Here is a 14,613-nt window from a genome sequence, read left to right on the forward strand (position 1 = left end):
ACCACCCTTGCGATCCCTGCACATTAAGGTTGTCTGGGTCATGCTGGAATTATTAGGCCGGCTTCCATTCCCCGCCGTAGCATAGAGGCCGCAGTAGTTGCAGCACTGGGGAAGAGAACGCACAAACCAGCATCTTGTTTCGAATGCGAGTAGATCCTTTGTCCTAGACATAAAGCTGTCCAACTTCTTGTTGAAACTGGATGCCCAAAAAAATCTTTTGCCTGGGGCACCCATTCTCTGGCTTCTGACCAGGAAAGATCAGGGAGTAGAGGCCATACACCCAGGACTAATTGTTGACAGTTCCTCTGCCCAAGCCAGAATGTCTCTGGCTGCGTGACTTCTAGTACCTCCTTGGTAAACAAAGTCAACCACTGATGTGGCATTGTCAGATTGTACTCTGAGAGAACAAACCTGCAACCTAAACGCCCAGGCAATTAAGCCAGATGTCCCATCCAAAGCTTTCGACCATTAATGGCTAGGAAGTTGACGAACAAGGCTCTCTTGGAGCTAGACCACCTCCCCTGGGCAGTGGTCTCTTCCAGGACTGGTCTCAATCCCTAGAGGCCAGTCTTCGTAGCCACTACCTCTCCGATAACTGGCCTGAAGGATCTTCCTTTCTGCCAAACTTTTGGTTAAGAACTACCAACTGAGACTTCAGCGTATCCGTGGAACCAGACCCTTTGGATAATGCCAGGTTAGGATCAAGTCGCCTAGAATGAAACTAAGCATAGGGAACTACTTGAATGAAGCCACCATCACTAGCACTTTAAGCAAAAGGTAAATATAAGGAACTCCTTCCTTGCCTTGACCACATAGACCAGCTTTTTTATAGCAAGAAAACTCCTTTTTGGTCTGTGTCCCAAACGCCCCAAGCTCCTTTTCGAACGTACTAATGTACCCTTGGACTAGGATCGTACCCTAGGAGTTCCAGATACCATGCTGGACACACTTGGGTCTAGCCATGCTACTGACTGATTTATCAACAGCAGATTGACTCGGTATGCCATAGCTGCTATACCCTGGGCCTTTAGTCCTGCTAGAGGCGGGCTCTAGCACCTTATAAGCACGGTGGGTAACCCAAGGGGCAAGACCACCAACTGGAAGAGGTGCTGTTCCCCCACGAACACAGACAACCTCTTGCAGTCCCATGTAAATAAACACAAATGGCTCCCCATATGTGTAAGTGGCAAGTGTTTTGAAGCTAAATGCTTCCATGGAAGCATGAACTTGTACAGATATGTTTTAGGCCAAAACATAAAGTGTGTACTGTATACACGCGCGCATATATATATATATATATATATATATATATATATATATATATATATAGCACGTGTACGTGCTATGGAACGGGTATCTTGCGAACAAGCATGCGTTTATAAACGTGTTTATGCAACATCACGCATCACGTATCCATGTAGACACGTATTCTTATGCAAACATAAGGAATCCTGTATAAATTAAGGAATACTTAAATTATCATGCCTTCTTATGCAACCATGCACAATCAAGGCGATCATGCAACTTATATGTAATTCAGCATCTTGATGCGATCAAACATTTAATGCATCTTAAGCACTACTGTGCAGACGAGCACCCTTGATTAAAGATTCTTGAGTGATCAGGCACCCTTGTGCGATTCAGCATCTTTTATGCAATCAAGCATTTTTATGTGATTTTAGGCATGTCTGTAAAACAAGCCTGTTCGTGCGATTAAGTACTCTTGGGTAACCAAGGGCTTTGTGAGATCAAGCACCTTTTGTGTGACCCTGCATCGCTATGCAATCAAGCATCTTTTTGCGACTATGTAAAAAAACATGTAAAATCATACAAACAGAAACATGTATCTTTATGTGATCAACACTAAACACATTATGTTACTTGTTTTCACCCCACATGCATCTTGCACATTCCAAACTCATGTATTTTATGCAAACGTGTGGACTGGTCAACTGTGCATCCAAGCAGCTTGTGCATTTGTGGAAACAGGCCTCTACGAGAGACTTAAGCACTTTAATGTGACCAAGCATCCTAAAGCGATTTATATAAAGACATGTCAATCCATCAACCGCAAACGTGTATCTCAGGGATATGCAATTAGCGGACCTCCAGCTGTTTCAGTCCCATGAGGCATAGCAAGACTCTGACAGCCAGAAGCATGACACCCAGAGGCATGATGGGACTTGTAGTTCCGCAACAGCTGGAGGTCCACTAATTGCATATCCCTGGTGTATCTTATGCCAATACTAGGGCTGGTAAAAGAGGAACTTATCCTTTGCCAACGTGTGTTTCCGCAAACATGCGATTTAGCTTAACAATGTGCACCAGCAATTGTGCACCCCAGCAGTTTGCTATGGAGGTTTTCTAGCAACCTATACTCCTCGACTAAAGTTTTTAGGAGGAGAGAAAAAAAGCTTATGCGGGTGCCCAACCAGCAGAAATAAACTGTTGCAGTAATGGAAGCAGTGGGAAGGTACAAGCAACCTATGGGTGGGGTTTTGTTTTTGTTTTTTTAAACCCCAAGGAGGAGACAGAGGCTTTGGCCATTTAGGCTGAGGGTAAGTTATATGCAGCATGAATTTCTGAAAGACTGCAGCTGGAACTTCAGAACTTGAGGCTTGTGATACCTCCGCCTCGTCGGCTGCACCTGTTCTCTGTCCTCTGACTGTGAACTTTCATCCTCAGGACTTTAATCCTCTTGTTTGATGACTTTGAGCAGGGGAAGGGGCGAACCCCTCTTTCTGCTCTTTGTGAGGAGGCTGCGATGATGGCAGTTAACCTCTCTATAGACCAACAAATGCAAAAAAAAAATCCAAAATGAGATATGTAGAGTGGCTGCAATGCTTGATAGGGCCGATGGCTTAACCTGTGCGGCTGCCTCAAGCCTCTTAGAGGAGGATGGTATCATGCAGGCACGATCCTGCCCCTGAACCTTTTTTACAGGGAGACATAGTCCTAAGCTAAAAAAACAGACAAACTTAACACAGGTGCATCAACAGCTTAACTGAGTCTAGCAATTCACAATGTCTGCTAATCTGCACAGCCTGATGCTGAGTAGGCTGCGGAGTCCCTCTGGCTCTACATAGCTCTGGGGTTTCTTTTAAGGGCCCACCCTGTGCCTGCACTGTAGGCCGGAGTGCACGTGCACGCCAGCAGTAACCACGTACCCCCCCCCCCCCAGCTTATCTGCAGTTCTGGCTTCGAAAGCGCACCCCCCTTGCGTGCGCGTAGAGTAATAGTGAAGGCGTGAGGGGGAGATAAAGAGATCCCCCAAGGAGCGCCATGGACCCGGACTACGAGGGACCCCCCACACAACTGTGGCGGAGCCTGAAGCAGAGGAAGTGAGCCGCTCAACAGACCGGCTAACACTAAGCTTTCGTTCCTGGAGAGCATGGTAAGTAACCAGGTATGACTTTTTACTCCCTCTAGTGGCAGAAAACAGGTAAGACATGCAGCTACTCATGGAAGATAAGATTTACCTAGGATTGTCTTCACTTAACTTATCCCTGCTGCAGGATACTGCTGAGCCAGCCAGATCCAGCCTTCACCCATCCCAGTGGGTAGTGTTGTGCCAACCTTCAGGGATCTGGGTTCCTACTTAAAGGAGGCCTCTTCCCTGGACCATGTAAAAGACACCGCCAGAAACTTTTGCGCATCTTTGATACATTGCGAAAGTACTGGATCCCAGAGCCCAGTCCTCAAAGAGAGACATTACAGACAAAACCTCGCTCTTCCGCGAGGCCCAGGTACCATCCATTTTAGTGTTTTGTTTTTTTCTGGCTTTTTGGATGGATCCGGATGTATTGCTCATTGACCCCCGGAGGGATCTTTCAGTAGAGCTTTCTTCTTAGCACATCTTTAACTGTGACCAACACCATAGACACTGACAAAAAATTGAGGCGCTCCCAGTATAGGGGTTATATAGGGAGGAAACTTACTGTCTAAATTATTACACCAGTCTCCAGCACCTGAAGGTGAGATATAACCCATTATGTAATGATTAAGCTTCCGTGTCCTGTGATGTACGAAAAAAAAAGATTTTTACATGTAAGAATGAAGTGCCAGAATTGGCCTGGATGGGAAGTGGTTAAATGGTGTTTTTTTTTTTGTTTTGTTTTTATATATAATCCTTGAACAGAGTGGAGATGAATTAGGTTTTTAGTGTCACATTTTAGGTTTAGACAGGGCATTAAAAAAAATATATATATATATATATATATATATATATATATACACACACATAAATTTATTATGGAATGCATTTCTGGCACCTTCAGCACTGACTGTATGTAAAGGCAAGGGGTGCTGGGGTAATCTGCAGGGTCTGTTGATGCCGACTGCTGGGGGATCTATTTTTGCAGGGGAGTCTATTGCAGGGAGGGGGTCAGTTTCTGGGAGAGATCTACTGTTGAGGAAATAAGTCTGTTGATTCTGTCTGTGGAGGGAAATCTGTTGTTGCTGGGGGGAATTTGGGGGGTTATATTGTTGCTGGTGGGGGATCTTTTTTACTGCTTTTCTTGTCATTATTACTAAATTCCATACAAATTGCTTAGCACTGCAAAATGATACTTAGTTCCACCCACTACCCACCTCCCAGTACTGCCCTTTTAGAGAATACAGAACCAAGAAATCGTGCTATTTAGGTGGGTAGAGGCAGAGACGAGGGGTAACTTGGAAAGGCAGCGTTTAGTAGGATGGGTTTAGTAGGATGCACTCTCCTTCTTTTTTTTTTTTTTTTAAGCATGATCAAAAGTGAAAGAAAATCTCACAGTTTGGTTTGTCCCCTGAACAGTAAAAGATAGGGAATCTTCCAATGGGGATGCTAGTTCTTGCGAGCTGGGTGTCCCCAAGGAAATCTTTTTTTATTTGCAGGTATTTGGGATTGATCCATCATAAAACTGTAAAGCAATAAATAAAATCTTTCAATTCTGTCATGTATGGTATGTGATCCTGCTGAATACATGTAAACTGAAACAATGAGATCGATTAACAGGTTGTAGCACTGTTCTCAATCTTCATATCCAATACCATATGACTATAATTGAACAGATATCGTCACACATTCAACAGTAGCAAAAATGTTCCAGTGTGAAGAGTGAGATTTTCCTAGTCGTACAGGATCTTCGTCTTAAACCATGGGATACATGCAGCCACTTTCAGGTTTATTTTTTTACAAGTACTTATTTAGCACCAACAATTTATGAAGCGCTACACACACACACACACACACACACACACACCTGACCTCAAAGAGCTAACAGTCTAAGGTCCCTAACCTAATAGGGTTGCACTGATCCCCCCCCCCCCCCCCCCCAAGGACTCAACGATACCCAATACTTTAATTTCATTTGTTACCATTTATTATTTTTTACAACGAATATTTTTCTGTTAGACTTATTTATTTATTTATTTTTTGTTACAATGCATATTGATATCTCCCCTTTGAGACAGGGAAAGGGACAAAGAACACAGATTCCACAGTGCCTTTCTCTGCAGCCTCATAGAAAATGAATGAACAGGAGGAGTGGCTCTTCTCCATTTATAAACAAAAGCATCGTAAACAGCCGCTGAAGGGAGAGGAGGAGAAGCCGCTGTCAGAAAAGCTATACAGGAAATCAGTGCTTGTAAAAACCCCCCCACCCGATTACCCCATAGCATGTATTGGGTCAAGCATTGGAGCATTTGCACGAGTACAAGTACTTGTGCAAATGCTTGGCATCAGCAGCGATACTAGTATCGGTGCAACCCTAGTCCACAAACTCATTCATTCATACATACAAATACCAGGGTCAATTTAGACAGGAACCAGTTAAACTGCCAGCATGTCTTTGGATGTGAGAAAAAAAAAACCTAGGCAGGCACAGGGAAAACATGCAAACTCTATGCCAGTACTGCCACCGTTGGCATTCAAACCAACGACTCTAGTGCTACCAGTCAGAAGTGTTGCCCACACAATAGAAAATAATGCAAGGACACCCCCTTCCTCATCCAACCTCCCCCACTGCCAGGTAGCCCCATTTTCTTTTTTGCTGTTGTTCCTAGGTGATAGACCTCTTCCCTACTGAGAGAAGCTTACCTCTTTCCTATGGAGGTATTCTCTCTGAAGTATTCCATCAAGATTCCTGGTTGCACCATAGCCACTGCGGGTCCTTTCTGCAGCTTCTGAAATGGTTGACCCTTCGACTAGTCCTTGGATGATTGTATCTCTTTGAATGGAAAGATCTGGTCTAGTCTCTAACGTTGCTTTAGACACTGGACTGGAGTGCTCAGCTTAGAATGTAGTGCATCAAGGTTAGTTAGCTGCAGGGTGTTATATAGGTCTAGAACTGTGGTCTGCCAGTAAGCTCTCTCCCAAAGTACCCCTTCACAGGTATGCCCATTGTGGTTGGTGAAGCCAGGTTAGGGTCTAGTCCCCTTCCTCCTGCCTACATCTGCTGTGTAAAGTGCAGGGGTGGGAGCCCCTTAAACATCTCTGCCCAGGATACCAGCCCTTCTAGGGACAAGCTAAACCTTTTCAAGCTTGCAGTCATGGCTTGGGACTGGGAGCAGTTTTAAACTTTGCATCATTTTTACTTAAGAGTTGTGATGCACTACTGCACCTGTGTGGCATTCCTCATGGCTACTGCTGTAGGGTCAGTTTCCTTGCTCTTGGTCTCTTTGAGCTTGCTAATGCCGCTTGTTCTTCTTTAGGAAACTCCTTACCCCCAGCAGCTTCCAGTCCTTGCACATTTGAAAACTCAGGTGAATTAGATCACTGCGTTGTGCAGTGCCTGGCACAGAAGTGCTTCCCTTCACCCCCAGATGGCCTCACTAGCTTAGATTCTACAGGGGTGGTAGTAAACTAATCTCCACAGGACCTTAGTAATGTCTGTTTGTAAAGACCAAGCCAGGAGGTCAGACTGGGAGGGGGGGGGGGGGGTTAAACCATCCACACTACTGGCCATTGGCAGCACAAGCTTCCTCCTTTTTCTGGATTTCAATTTACTTTGCGCTTGAGGCAAACACAAAACATGAGAGGTAGCCAAGGAAGGTTTCTCTTCTCCTTTAAAAGAATGGAATCATAATGAGATTCCTTTAAACTGGGTTTCTAGTTAATAAGTATTAGGTATAAGTGAGGCCTGTATTGAATATGAATGCCTTCATCAAGCCTGCAAGCTTTCACATCGAATCTCGGTTGACCATCATTTTAGTTGCGCAAGCTTTGGATTAGATGGTATACGTCAATCTTGCCAAAGCGTACCTTCACAGCCTTATCCATGCAACATTCCACCGATAACTTAGACTAAATGGGAGGCACGGGAGATAGTAGTAAGCCACCCAAACTGTGAGCTTATATACAAGCCCAAACTTTCTAGTGAAATTACTCTTCCTCTTTGTAAGAAAATCTATCAACAGTCTGTGCTTTACACTTTCCGCAAGGCACTGTATGAGTCATAGGCCTAGTGAATTATTCAATCCCCACAGTGGACTGGTACACTATATAGTGTTTTTTTTTTTTTTTTTTTTCCTTCATTTGCCATATTGCCCCCCTACAAAATTGGTTAAACTTCTGTACAGGAAGGGAAACTGGAGCAAATCCACTTCCGCTACTCTGGGAGACAGACTGCTGGTGGAAGGAGTGCAGACATCTCCCTCAGTATTATAGGTCATTCCACCGATAACCGGTACACACTGCCGTAAAACTTCCTTCTCCTAGGTAAAATGTGTGTGTCTTCAAACCCCAATGTGTTTAATACAGTAGTAAAGTCCACTTTATGATTTATTTATTATTTCCTCCCCCCCCCCCCCAGAATAAAGTGTAACCTGTAGGTAAAAAAGAAAGATCACCGACACATGCACACTGGAGGTGCGGCATATACCGGCCCCGGTTTGGTTAGGTGGCAGGCCTCAGAATGGGAGATCACCATGCTGCAGGTCCACAGTATGGGGGCAGGGTGGGTTGCTGAGGAGGTCCAATGCAAGTTTACCTTACAGATTTTTCTGTAAAGGTGAACTTACCCTTTGACATTTCATGTATAAACTGAAAAAAATGCTTGAAGATTTAGCTTAACTGTGAATCCCTGAACTAATATTTAGTTTTACAACCATGGTTTGAGAACCACTTCACATCTGCGTTGCATGAGTTAAAATATTTCTAGCATTCCAAGACAGTTGCACTACATTCCCTCTGCATTTCTTGGTTTTATCTCAAAGTTTTTCACAAGTTTTCTATTGGACTAAGGCCCAGGGCTTGGGCTGGCCACTCCATAAGGTTAATCTTGTTGGTCTGGAACCAAGATGCCGCTCGCTTACTGGTGTGTTTCCTCTTCGGCATAAGACAGCTTGACCTCTGCAAGTGTTTTGAGGTATTCAAACTGATCCATGATATGCGATAAATTGGCCCAACACCATAGTAGGTGGTCTTCTGACAAACTGTCTGTGGCCCCTAGACCCAAAAAGAAGACAATTGCTTTCAACAAAAATGTTACGCAATGTCTCTTTAGGCCAGTCAATGTGATCTTTGGCAAATTGTAACCTTTTCAGCAGTCAGCACAAGCATATTTTTTTTTTTTAAGCAAAAATGGGACTTTGCGGAGGCTTCTTGCCAATATCTTGGCTTCACATAGGAGCGCAATTGTTACAGTACTCACCAGGTAACTTTAGACCTTCTTTGATCACCTACTGAGTCTATTCCATCCATTAGAATGGTAGTTTTCCTTTTTTTCTTTCTAGTTACCATTTTTAAGGAATTTGAGAATTTTAGCAGAGCCGCCTATCAGTTTCTGCACTTTTATAGGTTTTTTTTTTCCCCCTCTCCAATGAAAGTACAGTGGAACCTTGGATTACGAGCATAATCCGTTCCAGGAGAATGCTCGTAATCCAAAGTAAGTTTCCCCATTGAAATCAATGGAAATTAAAATTCGTTCCGCATTGACTTCAATGGCATGCGGGTAGAGGCAGGGGTGGTGCACCAGAGAACCTCAGAAATGCCCGAAAAGGCCCGAGGACAATTCAGGTGACCTCTGCAAGACTCCGTTCACAAGCCTTTGAGGTTTGCCGGAGGTCAGCCGAACTGCCCCCGAGCCTTTCTGTGCATTTCTGAACGGTGCAGATCAGCACCGCCCCCACCTCAGGCCAAAAGCAGTACTGCACACCGCTTTGGCCTGAATCCTGCTAGTTTTGTGAGACACTCACAAACTTAGGATTTTTAGAACTACAGTGCGCGTATTGCAAAACGCTTGTTAACCACAATCCAAGGCTCCACTGTATGCTGTTCCTTTAAACAATGTCTGGAAAGACCCATTTTGCATGCATGTCATGACTGTTAGTTTTCCATCACTCTACTATACCTACTAGTAAATTTTCCATGTAGAAATATCATTTATGCCAAGGAGAGCGATTGATCTGGTTAGTGACGTTGGACTGCCATTATTTTGAACACAACTGTAGATGCAACATTTAAGCCATCCGATTCGATACTGGAAACTAGTACAGTAAAACCTTGGATTGCAAGCATAATTCATTCAGGAAACATGCTTCTAATTCAAAGCACTTGTATAGCAAAGCAAATTTTCCCCATAAAAAAATAATGGAAACTCAAATGATTTGTTCTAACCATTTATTCATGAGTCCTTCAGTTTAAAGTCCATATAAAAAAAAAAAAAAAAAAGAAGAGATTATAGCAATGTGACCAGGTTGTGCAACCATAAAATGTCCATCCACAAATCGCGTAGGAGAGAAGCCAAGTGTAGCAATATGGTTACATTTCACTGCTTGCCGACTGCCTCACACACATTTACTTTGGCAGATATAAAAACGTAGCTTTGAACATGTCTCCGCGACCGTAGGACCCACGGACTATGTCCGCCAGTGTCCCGTGATCGAGTCACGAAATGGCAGAACGGGGGATGCCTTTTGTAAACAAGGCATCTGCCTGGTGACAGCACTGATCATCTGCTTCCTCTCATCGGGAGCAGCGATCAGTGAAGTGTCACAGTAAGCCACGCCTCCAACAGTTCGAATCACTTCCAATGACACACTTAACCCCTTAACTGTCAGTCACATTTATACAGTAGTCAGTGCATTTTTATAGCATTGATCGCTGTATAAATGGTCCCAAAATAGTGTGAAGTGTCCTCCATAATGTCACATTTATAAAAAAAACACGCAGATCGCCACCATAATGCGTTAAAAAAGGCCATAAAAACTACCCCCTATTTTGTAGACCCTATACATTTTTGCACAAATCAATATATGCGTATTGCGATTTTACCAAAAATATGTAGAATACGCATTGGCCTAAAGTGAGAAAAAAATAATTTGCTTTTTTTAAATAACTGGGGATATTCATTATAGCAAAAAGTACAAAATATTGCTTTTTTATTTTCTATTTCTGTTTATAGCACACAAAATACGACCGCGCAATTGTCAGTTAAAGCGACGCAGTGCCCAATCGCAAAAAGTGGCCCGGTCATTTGGCAGCCAAATGGCCTGGGGCTGAAGTGGTTAAGGAAGGTACAACATTTAGCAACTCACATGGTTGATGATTAAAAGCTGACCACAAATCATCCTCAGCACAGGCGGCACTCACTGCTGTCCATCTGCAATCCTGACTGGGAAGACTACCCTGCAGTAGAGCGATCTGAAAGCGAGGCTTGAAGCGCAGAATGGAAGGGACAACGATGGCGGTGTGGAGGATGGTCTATGTGGACAGCTTTACCCCAGATGACTGCATAATTAGATGTGCTTATTTTAATCAACCATGAGAGTTGCTAAATGTTGCAACTGCATTAAATGTAACCATATTGCTACTCTTAGAGGAAACTTTATTTTATACTCGGTTGTGACATGACGCTACTTGTAAATGGACATCGCTTGTTTATCAAGTCAAAATAAAAAAGTTGCACGCATTCCAAGGTTTTACTGTACATGTAAAGATTACCTTAAAGCGGGGGTTCCGCGTTTTATTTTTATTTTTTTTAAATCCCTCGGGCGCTTTTACCTTGTGAAAACAGCCACTCGTGTGTCCCACTGTTATAGCCGCCGCATTGTGTTTGGCCCGCAAACGATACTTTATAAAATTAGCAGATGGACGTTTCCATCTTCAGTGTGGGCACCTGTATTCCCTCAGCTAAAATGGCGAATTAGGATACGCCCTGGTCACATGACCCGCTTGCCGCGTCACGTGACCTGCGAGATTACGCTACTCCTCCTGGGAGTGTCGACACATCACTCCCAGGAGACATCGCGCTGATCGGGGAAAACTAAAGGCACGCCCACTCCCGCGAAGAAAGGATCCAGGAGGAAGACAAAATGCTGCCGAATCAAGGTAAGGAAACAGAATATAAAAAAAAAAAAAAAAAAAGAAGACGATTGTACATCAACGATGGGTAATGGTATGGATAAAACAAAACTTGAATTTTAGGGTGAACCTCCGCTTTAATTTCTCTGGTATAAAATACCAAGCAGTGCGAAGTGCTTTGCAATACAGTGAGGGAACATAGTAACTTTTATTAATGCGTTTTTCTGGATATTTTTGTTATTCTGTCTCACTGTTAAAATAAACCTACCATTAAAACTATAGACAATTTCTTTGTCAGTGGGCAAACATACAAAATCAGCAGGGCAAATACTTTTCCTCGGTCGATAACAACGATAATTGAATGTATGTGGCCTTGCTCATGTATTATGGGATAGCAATACTTCACCAAGTCAAATCTATATTTCCACCATCACAAAAACACAGTCAACAGCTTTCCAGAAATGGCCCTTTAATATCAAATACTGTATTTACAGTGCCACCAATGATTATTCAGTTTACTTTATTATTAGAGTACAAAAACACAATTATATAGACTGCATCTTCTACATCAAGCAATAGTATAGTTATTAAAAAGGACACAAGACCTAAAAAGTGTTTTCTGTTCACTAACAGTGGAATTATAATTTAGAACCAGGCAAAGCCCCCAATGACATGTCCAGTATGGAAACCTAAGGTTAACTGCGTCATTAAATTATTTCTAAATTATTCCTCCACAACTTTTGACTTCACTTTCCATCTGTGAAACATCTCTGTACTACTGAAGCCGCTTTCTCAGACGGCATATATGTGTGGTTGCTATGGAAACAATCACAATTTCTTTTGATCTATAAAAATAAATTAGACCCTTTTTTACTGCAGAGGGCTGGTGAAACTGCCTCTCCCCTCAGGCCCAAAAAAGGACAATGGCACAGACAAATGGTCACCTAGTACCACGTGATTTTTCTAATGCAGGTATCCTGTAGTTCTCAGTTTAAATGTCAGTCAGCGTGTGCCGATTTAACAAGTGCCTGCCTGCTTCTAAAGATAAGGTTTGTTTAAATTCCTATGACAGGCTAGTCAACCGCAATTTTCGTATTCTGCAACAGATATACACAAAATGACTGAATCTTTATTCTGCGTCTGTATATAGATTTCTATAAATAAGATAAGTTGGTCTCAGAGAAGACCGTAATGCATGAAGTGATGAGTGGTAGAACTGCCATTCTGAAGTCTTGCTTAATACAGATACATTGATGTATGGACATCACCAAGAAAGCGTGGAGAAAGTAGTGTGGATTTTTTTTTTTTTTTAACACTGTGGCTAGAAAAACTCCACCAGAAAATACATGGTTTCTTCAGACATGGCTGCAGCTTAAATATATTGAAATTGGTCCAGTCATTAGTCATGAAAATGTCCAGGCACTTTTCTCAAGTTCTCATGTGGTCAAAACATCATCAGCAGCCACTAGGAGATGGAGCAAAGAAATACATGGCCAGCAGTATGAAGTAAACCATGACCAGGGCAGTGCCTACAAAGAGAAAACCAATTTAAAACATTAGGTATGCACATGATGGGTTTGTTTAAAAGCTTTTAAACCCATTTTTAAAATCCAATATGAAGTCATTTATGTGTGGTAGCAGTATGGTGCCCGCATCAAGGAAGCTCTAGAACCAAAAGTAAAAATAGCTGAACTCTAGGCCAATAGATAAAAACCACTACAGTTTTTAGAGAAAACAATCAACCCCCCTTAAAATAATCACATTTTGAAGCCTTAAATGAAGACAGTTTTTGTTTTATCCAGCTGTATTAACTCATTGCACCTTATAACATCCAAGTGAAAGATACAACACCAACATGTCAGGAAAAAATAAGAATCACGAGTTAGAAAAAGGATCACTCCCCTCCTAAAACGACTTGTAAACTCAAAATTAGGTTTAGCGAATCACCTTCTCAAATGGCACACAAAGCCATTTGACTTTCAACTGTGATCAACTGAGGTCATTTTGATCAGATCAGCATGAAAATAGCTTTCCTGGAGTATTTCAGTCCCTGATAGTGCAACTAAAGCAATCAACTACTGGTGGCAAGGCACTGTCCAAAGATCTGGGATAAAGTTAGGGATGGGCACAAGCCAGGAGACGAGTACAAAAATTCAAAGGATTTATAAATGCCTAAAAGCACAGTGAAGTTTATCATCAAGTAGATGATATTTGGTAAAACAAATAGACCCTCCCTGGATTAGGCTATCACTCCAAACTGGATGAAAGAGGCAGGAGGAAACTGGTTAGAGATGCTACCAAGAGGCCTAAACTTCTCCACAAAATGTGGTATAGGAGGGTTGCACGAAAAAAAAAAAAAAAAACTCCTCAAGAAAGGCCATAGGTGCAGTCACAACTGAGCTTTGCCAAAATAAAATACTACAACAACAACAACAAACACACACACCTTGAAGATTCTGAAGCCACATGGAAAAAAAAAAAAAAAAAAAAAAAAAGGAGGTATGTCAGGTGAGACAAATTGAACTATTTGGCCTCCACACCAAATGATGGCTGGCAAAAATCCAATACAGCTCACCATCCAAACACCATTTCTACAGTAAAGCATGGGGGTAGTAATATCCTGTTTTGGGGTTGTTCCTCTGCATCAGAGACTGGAGCGCTTTTCAGGATAGATGAAAAAAAAAAAATTAATGGGGAAAAATACCCTAAAAAATCTGCTGCCTCTGCCAGAAAGTTGTCAATGGGAAGAAGGTTTATCTTCCAATATGAAAATAACCCAAAGCACAGAGCAAAAATTACCACACAGTAGTTGGAGAAAAAGGTGAATGTCCTCTTTGCAGTGCAAAGTTGAATGAGCAAATACTGCAAAGTTTAAATATGCAAAGTTAGGAGAGACATATCCCTGTAATTAAAGTAAAAAGGTGGTTCAACAAAATACCATCATAAAAAGGGGTGATCCTTTTTCCAACTGATTCGGTTTTTGAATTTTCCATTTTTTTTCTCTGAAACCATTATATCTTTCACTTGAATGTTACAAGCTGGATAAAAAAAAACTGCATCTGTCTTCATTTTAGGCTGCGAAGTAGGAAAATGTGATTTTTAAAAAGGGCGATTCTTTAATACCCACTGTATATTTTGTAATTCTAGCAAAGAAAGTGCTGACAGAAAGACAGATCATCATAAGCCTAGGCTAATGACAATAAAGAGTGGCTGTATAAAAAGTATTTAGTGTCAGAAAAAAAAAAAAAAGTTTTACCATCCAAAGTTAAAAAGGGCAGAAAATTCAAGGGGAAGGATGGATGTAGACATGTGCCAATTAATAAAAGTTTCAG

At 42.2% G+C, this 14,613-nt stretch overlaps 1 protein-coding gene across 1 annotated transcript in view; it reads right to left on the minus strand.

The window, feature by feature from the left end:
• Nucleotides 1-11,733: 11,733 nt before the first annotated feature.
• Nucleotides 11,734-14,613, minus strand: part of LOC120931631 (low affinity vacuolar monovalent cation/H(+) antiporter-like) — an 85,715-nt gene continuing 82,835 nt past the window's right edge. The window contains exon 20 of the mRNA XM_040343259.1: nucleotides 11,734-12,810. Coding sequence (XP_040199193.1) covers nucleotides 12,737-12,810 — 74 coding nt within the window. The 3' untranslated portion in view covers nucleotides 11,734-12,736. The remainder of the gene's footprint in view (nucleotides 12,811-14,613) is intronic.

The sequence above is a fragment of the Rana temporaria genome, chromosome 3 (assembly GCF_905171775.1).
Source record: "Rana temporaria chromosome 3, aRanTem1.1, whole genome shotgun sequence".
In the NCBI taxonomy this organism is placed as follows: Eukaryota; Metazoa; Chordata; class Amphibia; order Anura; family Ranidae; genus Rana; species Rana temporaria.